The 25,251-nt window shown below is 38.9% G+C and overlaps 3 protein-coding genes across 4 annotated transcripts; 2 read left to right on the plus strand and 1 right to left on the minus strand.

Annotated features, from left to right (window-relative positions):
- The first annotated feature begins 46 nt into the window (after positions 1–46).
- Positions 47–1,504, plus strand: LOC136238800 (uncharacterized). Of its 2 annotated transcripts, none has more exons than XM_066029398.1 (3): positions 47–192; positions 245–421; positions 472–1,504. In XM_066029398.1, the coding sequence occupies exons 1-3, from the start codon at positions 65–67 to the stop codon at positions 1,415–1,417; spliced, it is 1,251 nt and encodes a 416-aa protein (XP_065885470.1). In that variant the 5' UTR covers positions 47–64; the 3' UTR covers positions 1,418–1,504. The 2 variants fall into 2 exon arrangements, with proteins under 2 accessions (XP_065885470.1, XP_065885471.1); XM_066029399.1 differs by having other exon boundaries at positions 272–421.
- Positions 1,505–12,201: 10,697 nt separating this feature from the next.
- LOC136238802 (ras-related protein Rab-1B-like) lies at positions 12,202–18,384 on the minus strand. Its single transcript, XM_066029403.1, has 3 exons — positions 18,282–18,384; positions 17,690–17,872; positions 12,202–12,771 (listed from the first exon to the last, which is right to left on the minus strand). The coding sequence occupies exons 2-3, from the start codon at positions 17,861–17,863 to the stop codon at positions 12,307–12,309; spliced, it is 639 nt and encodes a 212-aa protein (XP_065885475.1). The 5' UTR covers positions 17,864–17,872; positions 18,282–18,384; the 3' UTR covers positions 12,202–12,306.
- A 9-nt stretch (positions 18,385–18,393) lies between these two features.
- LOC136238799 (uncharacterized) lies at positions 18,394–25,170 on the plus strand. The gene is made up of 13 exons (XM_066029397.1): positions 18,394–18,663; positions 18,952–19,080; positions 19,145–19,330; positions 19,393–19,665; positions 19,715–19,891; positions 19,937–20,466; positions 20,519–20,699; positions 20,855–20,897; positions 20,950–21,047; positions 21,458–21,595; positions 21,646–21,979; positions 23,214–23,265; positions 23,951–25,170. The coding sequence occupies exons 1-11, from the start codon at positions 18,493–18,495 to the stop codon at positions 21,697–21,699; spliced, it is 1,980 nt and encodes a 659-aa protein (XP_065885469.1). The 5' UTR covers positions 18,394–18,492; the 3' UTR covers positions 21,700–21,979; positions 23,214–23,265; positions 23,951–25,170.
- Positions 25,171–25,251: the final 81 nt, after the last annotated feature.

The raw sequence follows: 25,251 nt of genomic DNA on the forward strand, positions 1-25,251 counted from the left end.
TTTATTGAAATAACGATTGATAAAGGATTGTGGCGCGAGATTTGAGACGTCACAAATTTTGAAAATGAGCGTCTTAACGCGTGTTGAGCTGGACGGGGTGATAACAAGCATTAGTCGCCGTTTAGTGTATTACCCGGCGTGTGATTTGTGCACAGGTAAACTGACGATTTTACAAGATGGAACCCAAACAAGGTAGATATAATCTGTCATTGGTAATTCCCCCTGCGTGATCATCTCCTTTCAGTCAACAGCCTGTCCTGTATTGGTGTAGACGGTGCAATGATAAAAGAGTGGAGAACGATGTCTATTATCGATATTGCTTGGTGCTGTTGGTAAGCGATCAAAGTTCTGCAGCTCACGTGACAGCATTTGGCAATGGCTGGGACAAGTTATTCGGAGCTACTGCAAGTAAATTGCATAGGTATGTTTGTATTTAACGTATTTATAATGTTTTAAGTGTATTTCTTCAAGCATTCTAAAGGAGTTTTCCATACAGACTTCCTATGAAGCTGTTTGTCAGTGTTTTTGTGATTCAGTTGTAGCCACGTTTGTTGGGCAAAGATTTAAATTCAAATTTAATGTCCATCTAACTAAGAACATTCCAAGAGGATTGATCTCTTTTAGAACTATCCTAGCCAACAGGGTTGCCACTAGTGAGCACAATTTGATTGCTACCAACTTCAGTTTAATGGACACTAAAGACTTCAGATCTGTCCTGAATATTTTAGAAGCTAAATTATTTCAGACAGCTATAAATAATGTTAAATTGAATGTTAGTGCTACTAGAAATGGACAATTGACCCACAATACTTCTTATCTGTTTGGGTCATGGCTAAGCGATTCAGTCTCACAAGGGATACATCTAGTTTCACTGGATCAAGACTGCAAGTTGACCAGTCAATTGATCAGTCAAAATGACCTCATTGACTCAGTGTATTGGATATGGGAGGCAACACAAGACATGCCCATAATTGATGAAGATATTATACAAGATGTAGTTAGCTACCTAGAAGAGTCAAAAAATGATTTCTGGAATACAGAAAGTGACCCAGAAAATTCAACTGATACTATATGTGAAGAAACATACAGTGACTCATTTATGGAAAACTTCTGTATGCCAACCCAGTATGAGTGTGCTTTACAAGGCATTGGTAAAAATATAGGGACTCCATCTACAGCTAATATTGCACCATCTAGAAGTGATGGGTACTCGCCTGATTTGTTTGCTAGTGGTATTAAGCCGTTGAACAATGGTGGTACCCCAAAACATATTTCAACTCCATCAAAACTGGTATCTCCGACACGCATCTTGTTCAACGAGTCCCTCAACTCCCCCAACTTATTTAGTGACCAGTCAAGCAATACTCCAACAGGTTCAACTTGTACTAACGATTTTACATCTCCAGCACTATGTTAACAACCCTGTATATTTCTGTATTTCCATTTTGCTGTGTGAAATTTATAAATTATTTTTAAATACCTCAATTACTGAATTGCAATGAAATGTTACAGTCTGATGTATAACAACTCATGCCATTCTTTACTCACTAATGCATAAAAGATTATTATACACAACTACAGCACAATTAACAACACCCGCCGGATTTCGCCTCTGTTTTAGTCGACGTATTTCCAGTAAGTTTTACAGTTTGTAAATTGGATGAAGTACCTCCTCCTGAGCCATATGGTTGCTTGAGCCTTCGTTCAGCATGAGTATCTCGTAGTGTTTGTGCTAATTGCATAAATAACTCATCAATGTTATTTGAATTCTTTGCCGATGTCTCCAAATACGGCATTCCATTTTCTTTTGCAAAAGAATTCCCAAGCTCAGTAGATACATCTCTGTCCTGGCGATCACTTTTGTTACCAATAACAATTCGGTGTACAGCATTCCCAGCATATCTTTCCACTTCATTCAGCCACTCAGGAAGATCTCTGAATGTCTGTTGTACCCCAATGTCAAACACGATGACAATGGCATCGGCACTTCGATAGTAACTTTGTGTGATGGTACGAAACCTTTCCTGCCCTGCTGTGTCCCATATCTGGAGCTAAATAATAGAATGATAAGCAACATAAAACTTCTGTTGTGTCCAAATACACACACAACACACTATACATACCGATTATCCTTTCAGAATTCATAAAGGAAGAAAAACGTCAGCCATAATTTGGGTCACCAATATAGTTACCGCCACACATACATCTACAACATGTGGAATCTAAACACATATTAGAAAATTTATGCATAACTTCCTTTGATGTCTAGAGGCTTAATGAGGGTACTAAATCCAATAGAAACCTGTGGCAGAGTTACTAACTAGTTAGTAACTTGTGATCTAGCTTGTGGTTGTTTACTACATTGATCAAACGAATCAGCAAAGCCAAATACACAATAGCATTACTGTTAGCTTACATTGTGGACAAGGCACACATCATTTGGCTAGTGCCGCAAGTTATGGCGCTGACACTATCAACTCGAAGAGTGGATCTTGATACCAACAGTCACAGTTTGCTACTTTCTTTCACTCTTTCTGTACTCGCTCAGAGAAAGTTTCTAAACTACTTACAACGAGCCACTTGTTATAGCTTACTATCTGGACTAGAGAAGTGTCATTGGTGCTCATCCAGGCATAGTATAGCTACTATGGTGTGGCACTAACACCTGGAAGGGTAAATCTTGATGCTAGTACCCACAGTGCCACTTTCTCTCAACCTTTCTTAGTCTGCTTCACTCAGAGAAATTTTCTAAACTACTTAGAATGAGCCAATGTCGGTTTCTATGCTATTTGGCATTCTTGTGACAATGTGGGCTCGGCTACCCCAATTAATTACCAAGGCCGCATAGAAACCTTGTTGGCTTGTTCTAACTATAACCAAGAGTTCATAATATATATACTAAGGAGAGTATCCTACTCTCATATACCCCTGTAGAAAGGCGTATCGTGAAGTAATGACAAGATGTTGTGGTTTGTGACGTACATGAAGCCGTAAAAGTGCAAGAATCGTTAGCACCGTTTCACACTTGTGACGCTCAGGATAGCCGTATTCGCGAATGGCCTAGTAAGAAACGCCTACGAAGAGGTCTTAATCCATGAAGGAACGATTGTAGTTGGGTGAGAAACGCTTAGAGCTGGAGTTAATTTGGTTGCTAGCGACATTGGTAGGCACGCATTCAATCGATGCCGTGTTCAACTAATGACATCATTAATTATACAAAGAAAAACAGGCGAACTCAAAAGTGTTACGTCATAACTTCACGATACGCCTTTCTACAGGGGTATATGAGAGTAGGATACTCTCCTTAGTATATATATTATGAACTCTTGCTATAACTTATGCTTTGACTGCATTTTATCACAAAACAAATCTACGTCAGTAGGGTTTCCCCATTCATCACTGCTTCATTGTAATACAAACCATTTACAAGTTTTCGTAATGCATAAAACAGATTAACATTCTATGTCTAATATGTTTTGAGTTTCAACAGATGGTTAAAGTTTTGCTACAAGTACAAATAGTGTTTTCACTGCAGAGCCTGAAACCCGCTAGCACCCTTAAAGAGTTTTTGTACAGTACTATTGAGTATGTCCAACCACATAACAGCATTTGTTAGATCATTTCCAAAACATTTTCAAGCCCTGCACTGCATTCCTTGTCATAGCTAGGTCTGGATGGCAACTCAATTCACAGTTGCCACTACCATACAGTGGATTGTTATAATAAAACACACATCTAGACATCAAAGGAAATTATGCATAAATTTTCTAAGTATAATTATTGTGAATAAACTCTTGCTGATAGAAACATACAATACAGTTATGCATTATATTTATTCTACATTGTTTGCTTACTGAGCAGGCTTCTCTCAGGCTGGCTTTATCAAGTTTCAGTACAATTTCTCTGTGTGTGTGCATGCATGGATGGGGTGTGTACGCATGTGTATACACACAAGCTTATTAATCTTGAGAAACTACTTCCAGTATGTAATGAACCCATGATATTGTGCCAGTTATCCCAGAGAATAGGACCTCTGTGGATAAGTGCATCATGTAGGTCTGTGGCATGACACAAATGTATAGAGGTTTAATGAGGGTATAGAAACCTGTGGCACTAGTTAGTAACCTGTGATGTAGCTTGTGGTTGTTTACTACATTGATCAAACGAAAATCGGCAATGCCAAATACACAATAGCCTTACTGTTAGCTACTTTGTGGACAAGGCACACATCATTAGTGCCACAAGCTGTGGTGTGGCACTGACACTATCAACTCGAAGAGTGGATCTTGAGACCAACAGCCACAGTTTACTACTTTCTTTCACTCTTTCTGTACTTGCTGCCCACAGAAAGTTTCTAAACTACTTAGAATGAGCCACAGCTACACCATGCTGCAATGTTAGTGTGGTGCTGACACAATTAATAAACTCGAAGTGTATCTCTCAATGCTAGCAGCCGTTTTGCCACTTGTTACAGCTTACTATCTGGACTCATCCAGGCATAGTATAGCGGCACTGACACCTGGAAGGGTAAATCTTGATGCTAGTACCCACAGTGCCACTTTCTCTCGATCTTTCTTTGCCTGCTTCATTCAGAGAAATTTTCTAAACTACTTAGAGCGAGCCAACATCGGTTTCTACGCCCCTCCGACTATGTGGGCTTGGCTAATTACCTTGGCCTGAGGCCTTGGTAATTAATTTTTGTAGGTAGCACTCACCCACATCATCATTGGGTCGCTAAATTGTGTAGAAACCTTGTTGGCTCGTTCTAACTATTAACTTAGAAAATTTATTTCCTTTGATGTCTGAGGTTATTAAATCCAATAGAAACCTGTGGAGGGGTTACTAAATGATAATCTGTGATCTCACTAGTGGTTGTTTACTACATTCATCAAACGAAAATCAACAAAAGCCAAAAACAAATGTCCTTACTGTTAGCTCACTTTCTGGACAAGACAGGCATCATTAGCATTCACCTAGGCATCAATACCAATGTCTGGCACAGTGTGGCACTGACACAACAAACTGGAAGGATAAATCTCAATGCTAGCAATCACAATTTGTTTCTTAATAGCTTATTTTCTGGACAAGACAAGCATCTTTCTAGCCCGGCATAGTAACTACTTGATACTGGCACCAGTTATGCCGGAATATCACGCCAGTGCAGTGACACTGACACAATCAACTCAAATTAAGGATCCCTTACTCTTTCTTAACCTAGGATATTTTCTAAATCACTTAGAATAGGTCAACATCAGTTTCTACACTATTTAGAGCCCCTCAGACAATGTGGACTTTGTGGACTTCGCTGGTGGTACCCCAAAACACATTTCAACTCCATCAAAACTAGTAACTCCATCACACATCCTGTTCAACGAGTCTCTCAACTCCCCAACTTGTTTAATGACCAGTCAAGCAAGACTCCAACAGGTTCAACTTGTACTAATGATTTTACATCTCCAGCACTATGTTAAAAACACGCTGTATATTTTTGTATTTCCATTTTGCTGTGTGAAATTTATAAATTATTTTTAAATACCTCAATTACTGAATTACAATGAAATGTTACAGTCTGATGTATAACAACTCATGCCATTCTTTACTCACTAATGCATAAAAGATTATTATACACAACTAAGCACAATTAACAACACCCGCCGGATTTCGCCTCTGTTTTAGTCGATGTATTTCCAGTAAGTTTGACAGTTTGCAAATCGGATGAAGTACCTCCTCCTGAGCCATATGGTTGCTTGAGCCTTCGTTCAGTGTGAGTATCTCGTAGTATTTGTGCTAATTGCATAAATAACTTGTCAATGTTATTTGAATTCTTTGCCGATGTCTCCAAATACGGCATTCCATTTTCTGTTGCAAAAGAATTCCCAAGCTCAGTAGATACCTCTCTGTCCTGGCGATCACTTTTGTTACCAATAACAATTCGGTGTACAGCATTCCCAGCATATCTTTCCACTTCATGCAGCCACTCAGGAAGATCTCTGAATGTCTGTTGTACCCCAATGTCAAACACGATGACAATGGCATCGGCACTTCGATAGTAACTTTGTGTGATGGTACGAAACCTTTCCTGCCCTGCTGTGTTCCATATCTGGAGCTAAATAATACAATGATAAGCAACATACAACTTCTGTTGTGTCCAAGTACACACACAACACACTATACATACCGATTATCCTTTCAGAATTCATAAAGGAAGAAAAACGTCAGCCATAATTTGGGTCACCAATATAGTTACCGCCACACATACATCTATGACATGTGGAATCTAAGAAAATTTATGCATAATTTCCTTTGATGCCTAGAGGCTTAATGAGGGTACTAAATCCAATAGAAACCTGTGGCAGAGTTACTAACTAGTTAGTAACCTGTAGTCTAGCTCATGGTTGTTTACTACATTGATCAAACGAAAATCGGCAAAGCCAAATACACAACAGCCTTACTGTTAGCTTACTTTGTGGACAAGGCACACATCATTTGGGCCAATGTATGCACTAGTGCCACAAGTTGTGGCGCTGACACTATCAACTCGAAGTGAGACTCGAAGAGTGGATCTTGTTACCAACAGCCACAGTTTGTTACTTACTTTCACTCTTTCTGTACTCAAGTTTCTAAACTACTTAGAACGAACCACTTGTTACTATCTGGACTAGACAAGCATCATTGGTGCTCATCCAGGCATAGTATAGCTACTATGGTGTGGCACTAACACCTGGAAGGGTAAATCTCGATGCTAGTACCCACAGTGCTACTTTCTCTCAACCTTTCTTTGTCTGCTTCACTCAGAGAAATTCTCTAAACTACTTAGAATAAGCCAATGTCGGTTTCTATGCTATTTACCATTCTTCTGACAATGTGGGCTCAGCTACCCCAATTAATTACCAAGGCCACATAGAAACCTTGTTGGCTTGTTCTAACTATAACTTATGCATTGACTGCATTTTATCACAAAACAAATCTACATCAGTAGGGTTTCCCCATTCATCACTGCTTCATTGTAATACAAATCATTTGGTCATGCCAGTGCAGTGACAGACACAATCAACTCAAATTAAGGATCCTATACTCTTTCTTAACCTAAGATATTTTCTAAATCACTTAGAATGGGTCAACATCAGTTTCTACGCTATTTAAAGTCCCTCAGACAATGTGGACTTCGTTGGCGGTACCCCAAAACACATTTCAACTCCATCAAAACTAGTAACTCCATCAAAACTAGTAACTCCATCACGCATCCTGCTCAATGAGTCTCTCAACTCCCCAAACTTGTTTAATGACCAGTCAAGCAAGACTCCAACAGGTTCAACTTGTACTAATGATTTTACATCTCCAGCACTATGTTAACAACGTACTATATATTTCTATATTTCCATTTTGTCGTGTGAAATTTATAAATTATTTTTAAATACCTCAATTACTGAATTACAATGAAATGTTACAGTCTGATGTATAACAACTCATGCCATTCTTTACTCACTAATGAATAAAAGATTAGTATACACAACTACAGCACAATTAACAGCACCCGCCAGATTTCGCCTCTGTTTTAGTCGACGTATTTCCAGTAAGTTTGACAGTTTGTAAATTGGATGAAGTACCTCCTCCTGAGCCATATGGTTGCTTGAGCCTTCGTTCAGTGTGAGTATCTCGTAGTGTTTGTGCTAATTGCAAAAATAACTCGTCAATGTTATTCGAATTCTTTGCCGATGTCTCCAAATACGGCATTCCATTATCTTTTGCAAAAGAATTCCCATACTCAGTAGGTACCTCTCTGTCCTGGCGATCACTTTTGTTACCAATAACAATTCGGTGTACAGCATTCCCAGCATATCTTTCCACTTCATGCAGCCACTCATGAAGACTTTTGAATGTCTCTTGTACCCCAATGTCAAACACGATGACAATGGCATCGGCACTTCGATAGTAACTTTGTGTGATGGTACGAAACCTTTCCTGCCCTGCTGTGTCCCATATCTGGAGCTAAATAATAAAATGATAAGCAACATACAACTTCTGTTGTGTCCAAGTACACACACAACACACTGTACATACCGATTATCCTTTCAGAATTCATAAAGGAATTTGGGTCACCAATATAGTTACCACCACACATACATCTACAACATGTGGAATCTAAGAAAATTTATGCATAATTTCCTTTGATGTCTAGAGGCTTATGAGGGTACTGAATCCAACAGAAACCTGTGGCAGAAGTAGTAACCTGTGGTCTAGCTCATGGTTGTTTACTACATTGATCAAACGAAAATCGGCAAAGCCAAATACACAATAGCCTTACTGTTAGCTTACTTTCTGGACAAGGCACACATCATTTGGGCCAAGTATGCACTAGTGCCACAAGTTGTGGCGCTGACACTATCAACTGGAAGCAAGACTCAAAGAGTGGATCTTGATACCAACAGCCACAGTTTGCTACTTTCTTTCACTCTTTCTGTACTCGCTCAGAGAAAAATTTCTAAACTACTTATAACGAGCCACTTGTTACACCTTACTATCTGGACTAGACAAGCGTGATTGGTGCTCATCCAGGCATAGTATCATATAGTATGATAATAACTGTATATTAGGGACCACAAAGGAGTAGGCGTGGCCCACAAAATAATATCACCCAAAAATCAGCCACAATTTTCCGTTATGATGATGAGGCAGTATTGATGAGGTAAAACTAAGCCCAAACAAGCTTTCAGATCAACCTGAAACACTTTCAACAAGTTGCTACGGAATTTTAATTTTTTTTATTCAACAGAATTTTCTACTGACTGACTGAGTAACTGACTGACTGAGTTACTGACTGACTGAGTAACTGACTGACTGAGTTACTGACTGACTGACTGATGCTTTCAGACAAGCGTAACTCGATAACGGCTAAGGCTACGGGCTTGATTTTTTCACTGTTCGATGTCGCTTCAGCCCGACAGGTGCCTTTTGGCATACCACAGTACGTACAATGCATTCTTCATGGACTTACCAGTGTCCTCCTTTGTGTCCCATTCATCTTTGCTGACAGAGAAAGGTGTCGATTTGGCGTGAGCACGTGATGGCTTCCCTTCGAAACAGAAATCGTCCATATTTTTCATCGTGGCTATTTTGATATGCAGAGGTGCTTTTCAAACAGTTCTTGATTCGTACTGTTGTGTAATGGATTGAACATAGAGCGTAATGGATACTTCACTTTTCAGACGATAATTAATATGATTGGGGCGCGTGGCACAATTTCTTTCTTTTGGTATGCGTGGATTGTGGAGGTGCTTTTCGAACAGTTCTTGATTCAAAATGCTGTGTAATGGGTTGAACATAGCTGACAACGAAGCATAATGGATACTTCACTTTTCACACGATAATTGATATAGCTGGGGTGCACGGTGATGCGGTATGCGTGGGTTCACCAGTCATAATAAAATTATTTACAAAAAAAGTTAACAAACAAGTACACAAAAAAAGTTTGGAATTTTCAACTAGAGTAGGGACCATAGCACATCGATAAAAAGTACTGAAACAAGTTGGAGTAGTCCATGATAGTAAAATAATAAGTATTATATCCCTACTGTGCATTTCCGTTATGGTATCTTGAGCACAGTAGGGATATAACACTTCTTATTGTTTTACATTTAATATCATGGACTACTCCAACTTGTTTCAGTACTTTTTATCGATGTGCTATGGTCCCTACTCTAGTTGAAAATTCCATGTACTTGTAGCTATTATGGTGTGGCACTGACACCTGGAAGGGTAAATCTTGATGCTAGTACCCACAGTGCCACTTTCTCTCAACCTTTCTTTGTCTGCTTCACTCAGAGAAATTTTCTAAACTACTTACAATAGCCAATGTCGGTTTCTATGCTATTTACCATTCTTCTGACAATGTGGGCTCAGCTACCCCAATTAATTACCAAGGCCACATAGAAACCTTGTTGGCTTGTTCTAACTATAACTTATGCATTGACTGCATTTTATCACAAAACAAATCTACATCAGTAGGGTTTCCACATTCATCACTGCTTCATTGTAATACAAACCATTTACATGTTTTCGTAATGTATAAAACAGATTAACATTCTATGTTTAATATGTTTTGAGTTTCAACAGATGGCTAAAGTTTTGCTACAAGTACAAATAGTGTTTTCACTGCAGAGCCTGAAATCATCACCAGATATCTGCCTTTTCCCAACCATTTTCTGGCTAACATCTGAACACTCTTAAAGAGTTTTTGTATAGTACTATTGAGTATGTCCAACCACACAACAGCATTTGTCAGATCATTTTCAAAACATTTTCAAGCCCTACACTGCATTCCTTGTCATAGCTAGGTCTGCATGGCAACTCAATTCATAGTTTCCACTACCATACAGTGGATTGTCATAAAACACACATCTAGACATCAAAGGAAATTATGTATAAATTTTGTAAGTATAATTATTGTGAATAAACTCTTGCTGTTAGAAACATACAATACAGTTATGCATTATATTTATTCTACATTGCTTGCTTACTGAGCAGGCTTCTCTCAGGCTGGCTTTATCAAGTTTAGTACAATTTCTCTGTGTGTGTGCATGCATGGATGGGGTGTGTATGCATGTGTATACACACAAGCTTATTAATCTTGAGAAACTATCTTCCTTCCAGTATGTAATGAGTCCGTGATATTGTGCCAGTTATCCCAGAGAATAGGAACTCTGTGGATAAGTGCATCATGTAGGTCTGTGGCATGACACAATTGTATAGAGGGTATAGAAACCTGTGGCAGAGTTATTAACTAGTTAGTAACCTGTGATCTAGCTTGTGGTTGTTTACTACATTGATCAAACAAAAATCGGCAATGCCAAATACACAATAGCCTTACTGTTAGCTACTTTGTGGACAAGGCATACATCATTTGGGCCAATACACTAGTGCCACAAGTTGTGGTGTGGCACTGACACTATCAACTCGAAGAGTGGATCTTGAGACCAACAGCCACAGTTTGCTACTTTCTTTCACTCTTTCTGTACTTGCTGCCCAGAGAAAGTTTCTAAACTACTTAGAATGAGCCACAGCTACACCATGCTGCAATGTTAGTGTGGTGCTGACACAATTAATAAATTCGAAGTGTATCTCTCAATGCTAGCAGCCGTTTTGTCACTTGTTACAGCTTACTATCTGGACTAGACAAGCTCATCCAGGCATAGTATAGCGGCACTGACACCTGGAAGGGTAAATCTTGATGCTAGTACCCACAGTGCTACTTTCTCTCGATCTTTCTTTGCCTGCTTCACTCAGAGAAATTTTCTAAACTACTTAGAACGAGCCAACATCGGTTTCTACGCCCCTCTGACTATGTGGGCTTGGCTAATTACCTTGGCCTAAGGCCTTGGTAATTAATTTGTAGGTAGCACTCACCCACATCATCATTGGGTCGCTAAATTGTGTAGAAACCTTGTTAGCTCGTTCTAACTATTAACTTAGAAAATTTATTTCCTTTGATGTCTGAGGTTACTAAATCCAATAGAAACCTGTGGAGGGGTTACTAAATGATAATCTGTGATCTCACTAGTGGTTGTTTACTACATTCATCAAACGAAAATCAACAAAAGCCAAAAACAAATGTCCTTACTGTTAGCTCACTCTGGTATCATTAGCATTCAGCTAGGCATCAATACCAATGTCTGGCACGGTGTGGCACTGACAACAAACTGGAAGGATAAATCTCAATGCTAGCAATCACAATTTGTTTCTTAATAGCTTATTTTCTGGACAAGACAAGCCTCTTTCTAGCCCGGCATAGTAACTACTTGATACTGGCTCCAGTTATGCCGGAATGTCATTCCAGTGCAGTGACAAACACAATCAACTCAAATTCAGGATCCCTTACTCTTTCTTAACCTAGGATATTTTCTAATCACTTAGAATAGGTCAACATCAGTTTCTACGCTATTTAGAGCCCCTCAGACAATGTGGACTTCGCTGGTGGTACCCCAAAACACATTTCAACTCCATCAAAACTAGTAACTCCATCACACATCCTGTTCAACGAGTCACTCAACTCCCCCAACTTGTTTAATGACCAGTCAAGCAAGACTCCAACAGGTTCAACTTGTACTAATGATTTTACACCTCCAGCACTATGTTAAAAACACACTGTATATTTTTGTATTTCCATTTTGTGTGTGTGAAATTTATAAATTATTTTTAAATACCTCAATTACTGAATTACAATGAAATGTTACAGTCTGATGTATAACAACTCATGCCATTCTTTACTCACTAATGCATAAAAGATTATTATACACAACTACAGCACAATTAACAACACCCGCCAGATTTCGCCTCTGTTTTAGTCGATGTATTTCCAGTAAGTTTGACAGTTTGCAAATCGGACGAAGTACCTCCTCCTGAGCCATATGGTTGCTTGAGCCTTCGTTCAGTGTGAGTATCTCGTAGTGTTTGTGCTAATTGCATAAATAACTCGTCAATGTTATTTGAATTCTTTGCCGATGTCTCCAAATACGGCATTCCATTATCTTTTGCAAAAGAATTCCCAAGCTCAGTAGACACCTGCCTATCCTGGCGATCACTTTTGTTACCAATAACAATTCGGTGTACAGCATTCCCAGCATATCTTTCTACTTCATGCAGCCACTCATGAAGATCTTTGAATGTTTGGTGTACCCCAATGTCAAACACGATGACAATGGCATCGGCACTTCGATAGTAACTTTGTGTGATGGTACGAAACCTTTCCTGCCCTGCTGTGTCCCATATCTGGAGCTAAATAATAGAATGATAAGCAACATACAACTTCTGTTGTGTCCAAGTACACACACAACACACTATACATACCGATTATCCTTTCAGAATTCATAAAGCAAGAAAAACGTCAGCCATAATTTGGGTCACCAATATAGTTACCGCCACACATACATCTACGACATGTGAATCTAAGAAAATTTACGCATAATTTCCTTTGATGCCTAGAGGCTTAATGAGGGTACTAAATCCAATAGAAACCTGTGGCAGAGTTACTAACTAGTTAGTAACCTGTGGTCTAGCTTGTGGTTGTTTACTACATTGATCAAACGAAAATCAGCAAAGCCAAATACACAATAGCCTTACTGTTAGCTTACTTTGTGGACAAGGCACATATCATTTGGGCCAATGCACTAGTGCCACAAGTTGTGGCGCTGACACTATCAACTCGAAGCGAGACTCAAAGAGTGGATCTTGATACTTTCTTTCACTCTTTCTGTACTCGCTCAGAGAAAGTTTCTAAATGAGCCACTTGTTACAGCTTACTACCTGGACTAGACAAGCATCATTGGTGCTCGTCCAGGCATAGTATAGCTACTATGGTGTGGCACTGACACCTGGAAGGGTAAATCTCGATGCTAGTACCCACAGTGCCACTTTCTCTCGATCTTTCTTTGCCTGCTTTGCTCAGAGAAATTTTCTAGAATGAACCAATGTCGGATTCTACGCTATTTAGCACCCCTCTGACAATGTGGGCTCAGCTACCCTTATTGAGGCCGCATAGAAACCTTGTCGGCTTGTTCTAACTACAAGTACAAAGAAAACTTTGGAATTTTCAACTAGAGTAGGGACCATAGCACATCGATAAAAAGTACTGAAACAAGCTGGAGTAGTGCACGATATCAAGAGTTAATACTCTTGACGATATTAAATCACAGTAAAACAATAAGAAGTGTTATATCCCAGATAGAATGGAAATGCACAGTAGGGATATAACAGTTCTTATAGTTTTACTGTGATTTAATATCGTCAAGAGTATTAACTCTTGATATCGTGCACTACTCCAGCTTGTTTCAGTACTTTTTATCGATGTGCTATAGTCCCTACTCTAGTTGAAAATTCCAAATTTTTCTTCGTACTTGCTTGTTAACTTCTTTTGTAAATAATTATTATGACTGGTGAACCCACACATACCGCATCTGAAATGGTGCCGCGCGCCCCAATTATCATCTGAAGAGTGAAGTATCCATTACGCTTCGTTGTCAGCTATATTCAATTCGTTACGCAGCATTTTCGAATCAAGAACTGTTCGAAAAGCACCTCTGCACACCGAGACGTATTCCGAAAGAAATGATGCCGTGCGCCCCAGTTATATCAATTATCGTATGAAAAGTGAAGTATCTATTACGCTTCGTTGTTGGCTGTGTTCAACCCATTACACAACAGTACGAATCAAGAACTGTTTGACAAGCACCTCTGCTATCAAAATAGCCGCTATGAAAAATACGGACGATTTCTGTTACGTGAAGGGAAGCCATCACGTGCTATCGCCAAATTGACACTTTTTGCTGTCAGCAAAGATGAATGGGACACAAAGGAGGACACTCCATTACGCTTCGTTGTCAGCTATATTCAACCCGTTACGCAGCATTTTCGAATCAAGAACTGTTCAAAAAGCACCTCTGCACACCGAGACGCATTCCGAAAGAAATGATGCTGCGCACCCCAGTTATATCAATTATCATATGAAAAGTGAAGTATCCATTACACTTCGTTGTTGGCTGTGTTCAACCCATTACACAACAGTACGAATCAAGAACTGTCTGACAAGTACCTCTGCTATCAAAATAGCCGCTATGAAAAATACGGATGATTTCCGTTACGTGAAGGGAAGCCATCACGTGCTATCGCCAAATTGACACTTTTCGCTGTCGGCAAAGATGAATGGGACACAAAGGAGGACACTGGTAAGTCCATGAAGAATGCATTGTACGTACTGCGGTATGCCAAAAGGCACCTGTCGGGATGAAGCGACGTCGAACAGTGAAAAAATCAAGCCCGTAGCCTTAGCCGTTATCGAGTTACGCTTGTCTGAAGGCATCAGTCAGTCAGTTACTTACTCAGTCAGTAGAAAATTCCGTTAAATAAATTATTTTTAAAAATTCCATAGCAACTTGTTGAAAGCATTTCGGGTCGATCTAAAAGCTTGTTTGGGCTTAGTTTCACCTAACCAATACTGCCTGATCGTCGTTAGGGGAAATTGAGGCTGTTTTTTTTTTGGGTGATATTATTTCGTGGGCCACGCCTACTCCTTTGTGGTCCCTACTAGATTAACTTATACTTTGACTGCACAGAGGGCATTTTATCACAAAACAAATCAACATCAGTAGGGTTTCCCCATTCATCACTGCTTCATTGTAATACAAACCATTTACAAGTTTTCGTAATGTATAAAACAGATTAACATTCTATGTTTAATATGTTTTGAGTTTCAACAGATGGCTAAAGTTTTGCTACAAGTACAAAACTGCAGAGTCTGAAATCATCACCAGATATCTGCTTTTTTCCGACCATTTATGGCTAACATCTGAACACTCTTAGCGAGTTTTTGTACAGTACTATTAAGTATGTCCAACCACATAACAGCATTAGTCAGATCATTTTCAAACATTTTCAAGCCCTGCACTGCATTCTTTTTCATAGTCTGGATGGCAACTCAATTCACAGTTGCCACTACCATACAGTGGATTGTTATAATAAAATACACACCTATACAACTGTGTCATTGCGCGATGCACTTATCCACAGAGGTACTATTCTCTGGGATAACTGGCACAATATCACGGGTTCATCACATACCTTTCTGACCCTGTTTTTGTTAAAATACAAATCACTTCAGCTAAGAAGGAAGATAGTTGATGATTTTGAAAGATTAATAAGTCTGTGTGTATACGCGTGTGTGCCCCCCCCACACACACACACATACAGAAACTGTACTGAAACTTGATAAGCCAGCCTGAGAGAAGTCTGCTCAGTAAGCAAACAATGTAGAATAGATATAATGCATAACTGTATTGTATGTTTCTATCAGCAAGAGTTTATTCACAATAATTATACTTGGAAAATTTATTTCCTTTGATGTCTGAGGTTACTAAATCCAATAGAAACCTGTGGAGGGGTTACTAAATAGTTAGTAACCTGTGATCTCTCCGGTGGTTGTTTACTACATTCATCAAATGAAAATCAGCAAAGCCAAAAACAAAATGTCCTTACTGTTAGCTTACTTTCTGGACAAGACAGGCATCATTAGCATTCAGCTAGGCATCAAAACCAATGTCCGCCACAGTGTGGCACTGACACAACAAACTGGAAGGATAAATCGTGATGCTAGCACTCACAATTTGCTTCTTAAAAGCTTACTTTATAGACAAGACAAGCCTCTTTCTAGCCCAGCATAGTAACTACTTGATACTGGCACTAGTTATGCCAGAATGTTATGCCAGTGCAGTGACACTGACATGATCAACTCAAGTTAAGGATAAATCCCAATCAGTGCTAGCACCGTGATACAGTTTGCCACTTTCTCTCACTCTTTCTTAACCTACAATATTTTCTAAACTACTTAGAATGGGTTGACAGGTAGCCTCACCCACAGTGTCCTCGGTCTCTAAACAGTGTAGGTAACTTGTCGACCCTAACACTGAGGGGATCGTCCCACTCTCACAGCCACATTCGTGACTCTAAAAAAGCAATGGCCCAACAAGAAATACCTATGCCGTTGTATAATTATATCCATAACAACACACTTGTAATTCAGTGAAGAGTTCAGCTGCTAATGACATTGTTAGACAGCACACAATCACGTTATTTATTAAAACAAGAAAAAAAAGTAAACTTTGAAGTATTGCATCATCAATTTACAATATGGCTGCAAAAAATCTCAAACATGTATATTATATATACTGTGCTCATGTGTGAGCTTGCACACATGCATGATTGCAGTCTATATATCACATCCCATTCATTTTTTTTGCAGATCTAAAATTGTTTAGCTGCAAATTTGACCATACACATCTTTATGTGCTATAGTACAAAACAGTTTCTACACTAACAACATTCTATGGGAACTTAACTATCAGAATCCCTGACTGCCAACAGGCCACCTAAATATTAGCTATAATGCCATTCAGTATACAGACATCATAGCAACCCTCATATCAGTAAGACATTTCTCAACATATCAATCTGACAACTGATAAATTGACAAGCCAAAGGATTACATCACAATACAACGAAACCTCATTAGTAGGAGCAATGGCCTCAATAAAGAGGTAGCTTTATTAATGAGGTCGTGAAGTAAAAAAGTACATCTTAGCTATGTTTAAGTCTCTGGGGGTACAAGTTCACATATTACGAATGTACTATGCACACTTGAAAGTGTCGCACAAGCCGATTGATTACTATACAAAAGTCATTGGATGGGTTCGATAAGGTCCTTGTGTAATTCCATCAAAAAATTATGTGGGCTGTCACATTCCCCTTGGTCCATAAAATGAGGAGGTATTTTCACCAGATCTGCTCAATACCACAATGAACAATTTGAATGATGAAATATTCATTGCCTGATCAAAAAGTACCACCTCATTCTTATCAATCACAACCAATACTTGTTTTCCACAACACACAAGATGTCCTAATATGGAGAATACTATTATTAGAATAATGATTATGCAGTAACCAAGTCACATGTTCAACCACAATTTAAAGGAATGGAAAAGGACAATATCAGACTTTAAAAAATATCAGTGACCTATGCAATAAACAGCTGAACTTTCAACTAGTGTATAACCCCCACAAATTATCTATTTCCTTGTAATTCCAGCTGGACACTTCCTTACCCCACAATGCTTCACAGCACATCAATGAAAAGCTATTGTACCTTGATTGAATCTCCACCAATTTTGATGGTTTTAATGCAGAAGTCCACACCAATTGTAGGAATACCAGCTGAAGTGAAGACACCGTCACAATAACGTCTAACTATACTTGTCTTGCCCACGCCAGCATCACCGATCAGAACTATCTTGAACAAGTAGTCGTAGTCTGATTCCATTTAGGGTTCCTATAACAAACATCATACATATGTAGAGATGTTGAAAACAGAACGACCATACAGCTATAAGTTCTAGATAGGATTCCAAAGTTCGTAGACGTACATCTAAATGTGTTTCGTTAGGGAGATGGTTGCTTAGTTCATATGTTCATCACTATTATTGCAAGGGATACACCACAATGGCTTGTTTGTACACTACAAAGCGATAGCAAACGCCTAATGTTTGACCCAGGAAGGTAAGTTGGAAAAGGCATAAAGCAGCAAAGCGGGGATTAACTTAGAGATAAAATGACCTAGCGCTTCAGAACGCTATTTCAGATAATGCGTTCAATAAAGTTACCATGTAAGAAATACACTACAACACATACACGATAATATAGCACAACTTATACCCTTTGTTAAAGTACACTCTACTCACCTTCTACTGAATCTATAACTGTATAACACTATCTACCATTTTTCTTCTCGCGTGCTCTGGTACGCGTGCGCACAAGTTAGGAATTTCTCACTGGCTTAATTAGTCGTAAGAAAATATTTTAAAACCGCATGCCAATTTTTTGAATGAATATTAAATGGCGGAGTTTAGTTTGTAGGTAGGGTAGATTTAAGGGTAGTTAATGTAGTTTAGAATGAGTGATGTTCATAAAAGAATCCAGGCGGTTTGTAAAGAGTATGAAACGTCTCTGGAGGATTTGACATTCAACTCTCGCGTCCTGATACAGTCGCTTACACTTCTTGCTGACAAGAGCAAAGTCTACGCACCTTACATTGTCCAGATAGTGGAAAAGAGAATTACCAAGGTATTCTAGAAGAGAGAATCACGTGAATTTCTTTCAGAGTCAAGAAAGGAAGGCAGGAGTCAGCAGGAATGAACTTTTTAAAAAAGACTCTTAATTATTTTGTACATCTTATATTTGCTGTAATATGTGCATTGAAGATAACAAAAAATTTTGTACTTTTAATTGACACAATTGATATTCAAACGTGTTGCGATGTTATTTTTTTGTTGCACACAACGAACATGCACTAACAACACTTAATAATTTTGTGTTTGTCTTTGTTCACAGTGACTTTGTTTTGTCATGTAGGTTCATCCAGATCAGAAGTTACCGATACTGTATCTGCTTGACTCGATAATGAAGAACCTTGGTGGAGAGTACTTGCAATTGTTCTCAAAAAATATTGTTGCAACTTTTTGTCACACGTTTGAAAAAGTGGTTAGGGAATTATAATTATTTTCTAAATACTTGGGTTTGTTAAATATGTGGTATGCTGTTTTAGGTGGACCCAAAGAAGAGGCAGAGTTTATTTAAGTTGCGCCAGACTTGGAATGCAATTATCCCAGTACGGAAACTGGTTGCAATCGACAAACACGTCCATTCCATCGACAATGCTTGGCCCATTACGGCCGAGTCTCCACCCGCACCACAAAGTCCAACAATTTTTGTAAACCCAAAATTTGTCAAGGTACTACCCCAGTGTATAATGTCATTGATTAAAGTGTACTAATTTTACCATGTTGCTTTTAGCCTGATGGTGAATTGGCAACTCAAACAGTAGATGACTCGAAGAAAGAAACTTCACTGTCCAATGCTGAGGAGTCCAAACAAGGCAGCACGATACTAGAGCAGCGTAAAGCTCTGCTTGAACAGCAAAAACAGAAACGGTTTGAAACAGAGAAACAACTGGGGTTGCATAAAAACGTCTCATCTGAAACATCTCTCAAACCAGCTATTAGTAGAGGTCCTAATTCTAAAAGAAATGGTACACCAAAACACGTGCGTTTCTCAGATGATGATCAGGTATGTTAACTTTACATTCTTGTACATGTAAATATGCAATACTGTTCAGGTTGGCCCAGTGGCAAAGAAGATTAAACAAGACGAAGACACTCTTTCTGTACCAAGTGGTAGCCAGGAGATGACAAAGTGCAGCACCTCTTCTATACACATCAGACCAAGCATGTTAAATCTTGATGACCTACCTGAGGAGTTGATCTCTGTACATCAAGAGAAGATCAAGCAACAAGTATGTAACTTGTTTAACTACAAAATGCTTATAATTTTTATTCAGGTGGACAGAGAATTGTCTACAGGACGAATAAACCGTGATGAACATAGCGAACTAGTAGAAGATATAGACAAATATTATGAATTACAGAAACAGAAACTTGGAGTTGTAGATAAGATTTCTCCTCCTGCTGAATCCAATAACCTACCAGCTGAAAGAACTGTGGACCAAACCTCTCAGCCCATGGATATACAACAGTCTGGTAGCCAGGGTGTTAATAGTAGTTTAGTAACTAATAGTGATACTTCTAGTAGTGAAAAAGTTGTTGAAGAGAGTACTCAAACTTCTAGTATTTTAGAACAAGTTAACCGTCCTGTAAATGTGTCAGATTTATTGTCAAAGTTAGTTCAAACTGGGTTGTTGCCGCAACAACAACAGCAGCAGCAACTGGAGCAGCAACCTCCAGTTGCTAAAGATCCCAAGGGTGTAGCAAAACCAGTGAATTCAGTAGATGAGCATTTGCCACCAGCAATACGACTAAATCCTAACCTTCAAATTCCAGATCTTCACCTTAAAATATCTCATTTAAAACAGTAAGTGTGATTGTTTGCTTTTCTTATGCTTTTTAACAAAAATATATTCTAGGTTTTATCCGTCATTGGTGGAGTTGCTTTATGCTGGAGAGCAGTGTTCCCAATGTGGACTCAGATTTGCAGTTGTCCCTAGCAAGGAATACAGCGACCATCTTGACTGGCATTTCCAGCTGAATCGTCGGGACAAAGATGGTCTGAGAAAAACATCCAGAAATTGGTTCCTCCATCCGGATGTATGTGATACCATTATCAGCGCACACACTTTACTAAGATTTTTAATAATAAAAATGATTTTTGCAAAAAATATAAGTCTAGTGTTCTTACTTGATTTACCCGTGAGGTTTCTTTACGTGAAGTTTATTTTTATATTGCTTGTTATGGTTATTAGGACTGGTACAATCTGAAGGAAGGGGAACAGATTGAGGACAAAGGTAACATTTGTAGTTAGTAATGCTGCTTTATGTGACATGGTTTCATTTACAGTGAAGAGTAGTGTGTTTGAACAAGAGCAACTGGAAGATGTTCAACGAGTGGATGAGGGTAATAACAGCTGTAAAGTGTTACCAGGAGAAGGGAATGAGGTGTGTAGTTTTATACAGTGTATGCTCCACATGTACGCACTTGACCACTTGTCCCAAGATTTTCTTCATCTCTGCACCCTCACGAGAGGCACCCACCCAAGCCAACAGACCCAATTATTACAAGCCTTTTATGAGTGAATGGTTCCCCAAGGAGGGTGGATGGGCCACAGGCAATCCCGAGTCTTTTCTTACTCACTGCAATGTGTACGTAGACTATGTGCATGCATGATGTAAACCCAGTTGTCCCTTCATGGTACTTCTACCATACAGTCGGGGACAGGAGTGCCACCATGAGGAGGTTGGTAGCATGGGCACACACACACACATGCACACACGCACACACACACACACGCACACACACACACTGCACCTGTTCATGTATACAATATTAAGTGTTTGTTCTAACTCAGGCCTGTCATTTGTGTGGAGAAACTTTTGAACAATTTTGGGAAGAAGATCTCGAAGAATGGCACTTCAAGGATGCGGTGAGAACATCAGAAGGTTCCCTTTACCATACGGACTGTCAGAAGGAAGCGAAAGATTCAGAGGTAGTCACAAACTTTAAATAATGTCATTCAAATATTTAGCTTTTAATCAGGTTCCTGTTACACCAGTCACACCAATTCCAATGGAAACAGAGATCAATAGATAGCATAGTAGCATAGTGTATTTATAAATCACATAGAATTTATTGTATAAATATGAAGTGCATGTTCATTTGTGTAAATACTACCGTATATGTGTCTTTATTATCTTATTAACAACATGATTTAATTCACTCGCGTGATCTCATTGGGCGTGTGTCTTCTTCGCCGATTCTCCGCGTGTCCATGTCTTGTCATCGTCAAAGTTGGGGTTTGTGTGTTAGTAATTATAAAAATAGAATGAAAAATTCCGACAAAGGAGTTGGGATACCACTCTTGTTTTTAAAGGTACGCTAACGCGTAAATATTCTTTGTGTAAATTAACACGTTTGTATTGAACTATGCTCGTATGAACATTTAGTGTGGGTAATGCATTTCATCTGTTGAAATAACCTGGAAATGTGGTTGGGTATTTTTGGGTGCATCGTTTTTTGTTTGACACTTCTGTTCTTAGGCAACAATGAGTTCGAGGGAGTTTCATTGACACCAAATTATGTCATAACGTATTGGCGCCTATCAATGGCGTTATCTGTCCCTTTCCACCATTGATCAATAACAGTTGTAGCACGTTCATCCAGGGCTTCTCAAATAGTCCCGTTGTACTTGGACGTCGTTGTAGCTATTTAAAGTCCTCTGTTTGGGTGTGATGAGAGTGTTGACTTGATAACTTCATGATAACTTTATTATATTTTGCTGCCAACAATAATTATTGGTGTTACAAATAACTCTTGTATCCTAACAATATAACCAAAAATTGGCTTGTAATTTCACCTCCTGCCAAGTTGTAACGTTATACAAAAAGCTAAAATGAACTATACTACTAGGCTAGTACTACTCACCTGATAAATACATGCAAGCAATGTTTGTTCTGAGCCATACATTATATGGTATGTAGGGAAATTTACTATGTGGCAGTTGTATACCATAATAGTTGGGCTCTGGCTTGCCACATACTCCCAAAAAATGATTCAATGTCTGTAAAAAAATACTGGTGACCTAACTGTTACTTGTGTTAGTTTTTTGTAGTGTGGTGACATCACTGTCCCAAATAAAGCCATCACTTCCATGCTATCAGTGTTGCTGTGGTGTTGTCATGTTATAATGTGGTTGTCACATGTCCTTACATGGTCAGTGATGTTATAATGAATAGTGAATATCTTAATGTGGTATCCCAAGGTGACCAGTGTTTTATTGCTTGATAGACCAGATGGTTATATGTTCTAATTACAGGGGATACCTCTCTGTAATGGTGAATACTTTTAAGACTCTTTGTGTTGCTGCTGCAATAATAGAGTTGGAGCCAGAGCTGTTGAAATCGAAATATTTTTTTGTTTGTTTGTTTTGTTGTGTTGTGTTCTTAATTTGGAAGTTTGTTAAGGGGGCTCCACTGTGTTCTTACTTTTTGAGATTTCAATGGTTGGTTTCTTTTCAAGCAGGTACTAAAGTTTATACTTCACCATTCAATAATGTAATGTCTGGGGTTAAGTGGTCTATTATGTTTTTGTTTTTGTTTTTCTTTTAGGCTGTTTGGCATTATGTGCCAGAAGATGGTGATATTGAAATTAGTATATCTGGTGAGTGGTGAATTGTGAATATGAAGATGGTCAAGCACACGTGCACACGCACGCATACGCACACTATACACATACACACACACTCTTGAATGCCTGTCCCAGATTCTTCTTTGATCCAGTCCCCCACCCACATGGAAGACACCCACGCATCTGGCCAAGGGCTAATTACAAGCAATTTAGATGAATGAATGGATTCCCAATGAGGGTGGATGGGCCACTGACAATAGTAGGGACCTGAGTCTCTTCTTAGTCCATCTTAGATGCAATGTGTGGACTGTGTGTATGGTGTTAACCCTGTTGTTGGTTTGCAAGGCCAACTCAAGGGTGGTATGGCTAATAGCCCTGGCCCTTATGTGTGGTGGAGACCAGGCAGGGTCAAGTAGGTTGGTAGCATGCGTACGTATACACACGCACACACACACACACACACGCACACACACACACACACACATACCTAATCACTTCTATCATGTACTGATTTGGCCTGTGATTATAAATCATGCACCACTCTGTATGACCATTGTGTCAGAATGATGTGTAAACACTTTCTGCCAATGAGGCCATGAGTTACATAGTTGTGTGTAAAACTGTTAATAAGAAGAGCAATTTAAAAGACATGTACACAGAAATATACCCACATGTGCACACACATACACACAATTTACAAAGAATTGCTACTTTACAGGATTCATACAGAATGTAAAGGCTAAACTATTGAGGAAGAGGATCGTACTCACTCTAATAGCTCTACTAGTAGCCATATCAGTGATATTTACATTTTTCATCAATTTTTCTAGCTTGTACATTCTAGCCTTCGGCGTGCCCATATCACCAGTACACTGCCCAATTGAGTCACAGAAATACAAGCTGGCGGTTGCTACCATATTTAGAAATAGTGAGCCTTATTTAAAGGAATGGTTGGAGTTTCATATCATGATTGGAATTAAGCATTTCTACCTCTACGATAACAACTCAACTGACAAACCACTTACTATACTAGACCCGTACATTAAAGATGGCTATGTAACTTACCACAAATGGCCGTCATATTCTTACACAAACTGGAAGTACGTTAAAGTGAGCTATTCACAGTTGTCCGCAATGAAGCATGCAATTGAGACGTACCGATGTGAGAACAAATGGATGGCATTACTTGACGACGATGAATTTTTATTTCCTGTTGATTCCAATAAGAAGATAATCGATGTTTTGGCTGATTATGAAGACTATGGCAGCTTGGCTTTAGGATGGTCGAGATTTGGTTCAAATGGACACCTGGTACCACCAGATGACTTGGTCATAAACTCATACTTTCAAAGACAGGGGCACTTCTATCGCAACTGGAAACACATTCTACAGGTGCAAAAATTCAAATCAATGAAAAACATACACGACTTCTTTTTTCATGATGGCTACTGGTCAGTTGATGAAGATTACTGGCCGATAATGTGGTTTACCCCTAGGTGGTTCCCCAAGAGAGCTAACAAGGTTCGTTTGTACCACTACCACACAAAGTCAAAATACGATTGGTGGTTGAGGGTCACTAAACGTGGACAACCGAACGGTGTACCTTGGCGGCACAAGATGAAGTCATTTGATACAGAAGACGAAGGATCATTTGAAGATAAAACGATTGTAAGATATGTACCGGAATTGTGTAAACGAATGGGCAGAACTAATTGTAATATTGGATGAACCTTATTGCCTTATGTTCTTGTATTAGTTGTACAGCTTCGTCATCTCAATTTTTAAAAAGTAATCAGTTGTAAGTTCTGTTAGAAAGAGACAATCAGGTCAATTTGATTGTATGTTCTAGTAGGAAATTGCAATCAGGTTTAAATTATTCTGTTTTTGTATCATGTGCTGTCATATTGAATTATTTTCATCGAGTAGTCACCTATGAAATCTTCAGATATGACGAGTGTGCTTGTGTAATAAGTGTTGTCACAACTGAACCTCTAATAGAAAGAATCCCCACCTCAATAA

Source organism: Dysidea avara, chromosome 11 (genome assembly GCF_963678975.1).
Source record: "Dysidea avara chromosome 11, odDysAvar1.4, whole genome shotgun sequence".
Classification (NCBI taxonomy): Eukaryota; Metazoa; Porifera; class Demospongiae; order Dictyoceratida; family Dysideidae; genus Dysidea; species Dysidea avara.